Raw genomic sequence first — 4,819 nt, forward strand, 5'->3', positions numbered from 1 at the left:
CACTCAAGAAAAAAAATATACATCAAAGTTCAAACATCTTATGTTTTTAGAGTAATTAACATGACATAACATGATGAAAAACTTGTGGATAAACGTATGATTAAAAGACCGATGCACATGCACTATAGATTACTCTCTACCATGCTTAAGTGGACTCCTGATTTCACCAAGATGGCTGCTGTCGACGATTGATCCATCTCCGGTTGCTTGATCATGTTTACTGCCACTTCGAGTTAGTTTCAACAGCGAAAGGCTTCGTCATATGGCTTGTCTTGTCTATACGGAAGGAAGAAAATGTGGCACCACCAAAATGCCCATGTTTAAGTTCCATGTCTGACCTTGCACCTAGATGATGACTCGTTGTCATCAATTTCAAAATTGACGGATTGAAAGAGCCAACCGGGATGGTCTCCCCTCCCCCTTCTAAGGAAGATGTGTAGCATTGTGGAGGTATGCACCTCTCTATTCTGTTTTTTACGGGGAAGGATGTGCGTGTTATGTGCAATTGTTTTACACCTGATTTTTACACAAGGCAGGACAAACGTTGCAAGATCAAGGGCTTTTGGTCGATTCAGAACAACATATCCAATGCACTTGATGCTCTTTTCTATATGCAAAATAGTTGGAATTTCTTCCTACTATGGATTCTTATATAGTTCTTGAGTAATAAAATAGCAATACATAGGTTAAAAAAACATTGCACTAACCTAAGTTTGGCAGACCATGTTTTCTTTGTCAGAACTCAGAACATCTCACACTTAAAAAGAAAATCTATATCTATACCAATATAAAAATACCCAAAGGGGCAGATCCAATTAATCTCGGCCTTCAAATCATGTCAATCCAACGACCTAGACCGCTTCAATGTTGAGCGCTCAACACGTTTAGCGTGCAGTTAATTTCATGCAAAAAATAGTGCTAATAACATAATAACACGCAAATAATATCCTACTTAATATCCGCATGCACTTAATATACTTCCAAATTAACGTGCATTGCACGTACACATTGACTAGTATATGTCAAAGGTTCAAAACATATCAATTTTGACAATAATTAACATGACAGAACATGATGAAGAACATGTGGGTAAACATATAGTTACATTTTCAGACATCAGGTCCGAGCATATGATATGTTTGCCGATGGAACTGCATTAAAATTCAGTCAGACAAAGAGCAAACAACCAACACAGGCAAGTCACCACAACCCTAAGCAAGCAGCAACACTAATTTTGCTAGAGAGGCAACTAAGACCTATCATAAGATGCACTGTCACGCATGAACTGCATGATGGCATCCTCAACTCCCGCCGCAGCCAGCTAAAAATCGGAGAATCCAACGGGACTAGTACTAGTGGCGGCAGCGGCGGGCATGGTCACCACCTGGCGCCGGCACATGGGGCAGCTCCCCTTGGCCTGCAGCCACCTCTCAACGCACCGCCCATGGAACCGGTGCCCGCACGGCGTCTCCTTCCAGGCGCCCCTCGCTGCGTCGTCATCGTCGTCGTCCTCCATGCAGATCGGGCAGCCCTGCCCGTCGGACGCCGCCTCCACCGTCTTCAGCGCCTCGGCCACCGCCTCGCCCAACGCCGGGTCCTCTGGAGCATCAGGGTCAACGTCTGTGTCCGCCATGACCAAATCGGAATTAAAATCGACGCCAGTAAGCTCGTGAAACAGCACGTCGGCGTATTCTTGGGCGATATCTTGTGCTTGGCCCTCGAGTACAAGGTCTCGGGCTTCTAGTGATTGCAGCACTCGGTAGAACAAGTCGTCGGCGGCGCTGCCCATGGCATGCGACGCCATCAAGGAATCGCGTGATTGCGCGAGAGAAGTTGATCGAAGATTCGTCGCTGGCCGGGTGTGAGATTGGAACGGGAGGGAGAAGTTTGGGGGAAGCTAGGGACGGGAGCGATCGTGCATCTATGCTGTGCGTCTGCCGGTGTGTACATTTATAGTGGATCGCCTGCAATCTATCTACGTAGTGACGCCGTGACGGCGTATGATTTTCACGTGACTACTGCTACGAATCTACGATCGAGTCCGTTGTTCTGTTGGAAACTGAATACGCAACAGCCTCGATGATGCATGCAGGCTATTGGGCCGGCCTGCAGCTTTAATTTGCCATTGTCCGCGATGGGCCAGGTTACGGGCAAAATCCCAGCTTTGACCCGGCCCGATCAGGAGAAGTGTTTATTTATTCCTCAAAAAAAGGAGAAGTGTTTATTTTCACCTATTTTTGGATTAAATAATGCTATTATTATACCTATTTTCATGCAATATAATATTTGAAAAACACATGTTCCTTCCAATGCTCTTTCCGGGTGGGGCTGCGAGCTCAAAAGTGATGCCATAATAAGACACCATTCTTTTAGCATGGGCCCTCTGGGTCGGGGTGCCCATGCACGTATGACTTGTTTTTCACAAACACTGATTAGACGATACCCAACAAGGGGTTACCTTGCATTATGCTCGATGTGAGGCAATCTCCATGCATGCTTCTAATTCTTTTTTTACCAATTTGAAAGGTGGGCCAAGATCGAATCGGGCTCTGCACAAAGGCATCAAATCTGGATAGTTTCTTTCACCCACCATAGCCACTCCAAACTGCAATACAGAAAGAATAACACACATCTCAAACGAGTCATGTAGATGTAGAAACATCAGGCTGCAACCCGAACAGAAGACACCTCTAAGCTCACAAGGTATCATCATTGTAGCCGAACGGAGCGCAAATTAGGGTCGCCCACCAAATGCAGGTTAAAAGCTCCAAAGTGATGCGTTCAAGAAGGCCATAACATCAAAGATGTCTCCATCACCAGATTGGCTTATCCGAGCCTATATTTTCACCTACCATACACCAAAACATGGGCATGGGCACGTTCAATGGAGACGCCTCCAAGAAGGCCGAGGATGCACACATGGGTCATCTTTGCCGACGGCGGAACAAAACCGGGGTAGGGCTTTCACGTGTAATGCATGCACGCACTGCACCAAAATCACGTCGTCGTGAACTCGCTACTGCGCAGACCAAAGTTCACCGAACCTACACCAACTAGTATCGATGACAACGCTGGAAACCTAATGGCACCGTCTAGAACCCGCAACAAGAGTGACCCGTGGTTGCCACATGTGCTAGGTCCCATGACACCTACTTCTATAATCGACCGTCGTACCAAGTAGGATCACCGCTGATGTTAGTACCCCCGGTGGCCTTCAACTCATCGGGACACCGACACTAGCAACACCGCCCACTAGCGCCCACCGTGTGTACCTCATCCGCCAAGAGCTCAATCACACAAAAAACTCTTGGAAAACGCAGCGTCTAGGAGGCGCTTAGGCACTATGCAACGACCAAACAACATACTTAGGACATAAGCGAAACTCTAGGCAAGACAAGCAAGAAATTGTTCACGAAAGATAGAAATCATGCCTCTAATTTTTCGTTTGCCTTCAGTAAATTTCCCCATTGGCGTTCTCCCTCTCCCTGACGCCTTCGTCTTCTCCTCCCCGTCGACCTACCAGCTGCCACTCAGTAAACCAGTATGCTCCTCCACTCGGCGAACCACCATCCTCCGCCACCCGCAGCTTGCATCGCTACTGCTACGCCATCCCGAGCAACTTCCTCCACCTCATGACCATTGCCCTGGCCATCCTTCTAACCAACCCCCCTTTCCGGCCCCCTTCTTTAGCATTGGCCACTCCCCCCACACCCGCAACCGTCAAGCCTTGACCAGCGGCAACTCAGAGCCCGTCCCCAGCTGGCGGTGCTCCACATTTTCCGAGCACCGACTGAAATGCCCAATTTTTCGGTGTCCCGAAGGATAGCAATTGCAGGATATAATGTACTTTTCCATTTGAGACCGGTTACCATACACGAGTTACACATACAAATTTGTGAACTTATAATCACAACAACTTGCATCCGGTGAGACAATTAATCGGCACGGCAGCAATTGATTTTAGCATGGCTTACCGACGTAGCAGTTGAGCGTGCTGGCGAACTGCGTGAGCTGTCCAACACAACTGCTGTGCTTGGCAGGGATGAAGTCAAACATACCTGCGCTCGTTCTGGCCGCCAGGTCCGTTGAAGCAGGCCCCATTCATCATCACGTCCCCCTGCGAGTTCCTTGGCAGGGATGAAGTCAAACACACCCAGTCCTTGTACTCGCTGTAGGGTTCGTCCTCCCGCTCAGTCACCGCCTTGGCGTTGTTGTCATCGCGCGTGATGAGCCGGTTCCCCTGGCTGAAGATGATCGGGTTCTGGTTGCCGCCGATGGCGTACATCTGCCAGTGCGTGTAGTCATTGTTCAGCACGTGGAAAGAAGCCAAATCGGCACCGTGACAACCACCGTCGATGGTCTCGTTGCTGTTCATGATGAGCTTGTAACACCCCGGTGTAATGATGCTACAGTAACCCCTGGGGTTAAGTTAATCTTTTTGCTAAACATGTTCCTGATCATAATTGTCTCCTTTCTCTTTTAAATTCCAGTTGAATTCAAATTCAAATTTTGTCTGAAATTCAAAATGCTCAGACATGAAAACAAAAATGTTCATCATGTGCAGAATAATCCACAACTACTATTGGTGGTGAACCAACATTTTTGCAAAAAGGTTTGAGTGGCCTAAGCTACTTCAAACAGTGGCCTAAGAAATAAATTAAATGCCTTTTTAATTTATGAAAATGGCAAACTATTTCTAAAGCCTCACAATCTTTTTTTTTGGCAGTGCCTAATAATTCTTTGAGATTATTTTGTCCAATGGCATAATCTTTTGCAAAGTCTTTATTGGCTAAAAGAAAAAGAAAAGGAAATGCAAAAG

At 47.0% G+C, this 4,819-nt stretch overlaps 1 protein-coding gene across 1 annotated transcript; it reads right to left on the reverse strand.

Moving 5' to 3' along the window:
- Positions 1-1,105: 1,105 nt before the first annotated feature.
- LOC123174244 (E3 ubiquitin-protein ligase RNF181) lies at positions 1,106-1,983 on the reverse strand. Its single transcript, XM_044590027.1, has one exon. It carries the CDS (start codon positions 1,802-1,804, stop codon positions 1,322-1,324), a length of 483 nt encoding a protein of 160 aa, XP_044445962.1. The 5' UTR covers positions 1,805-1,983; the 3' UTR covers positions 1,106-1,321.
- Positions 1,984-4,819: the final 2,836 nt, after the last annotated feature.

Source organism: Triticum aestivum, unplaced genomic scaffold (assembly GCF_018294505.1).
Source record: "Triticum aestivum cultivar Chinese Spring unplaced genomic scaffold, IWGSC CS RefSeq v2.1 scaffold131418, whole genome shotgun sequence".
Classification (NCBI taxonomy): Eukaryota; Viridiplantae; Streptophyta; class Magnoliopsida; order Poales; family Poaceae; genus Triticum; species Triticum aestivum.

Bases quoted from the DNA above. Each gene is read 5' to 3' on its own strand.
- LOC123174244 (XM_044590027.1), bottom strand. From the start codon at position 1,804: ATGGCGTCGCATGCCATGGGCAGCGCCGCCGACGACTTGTTCTACCGA.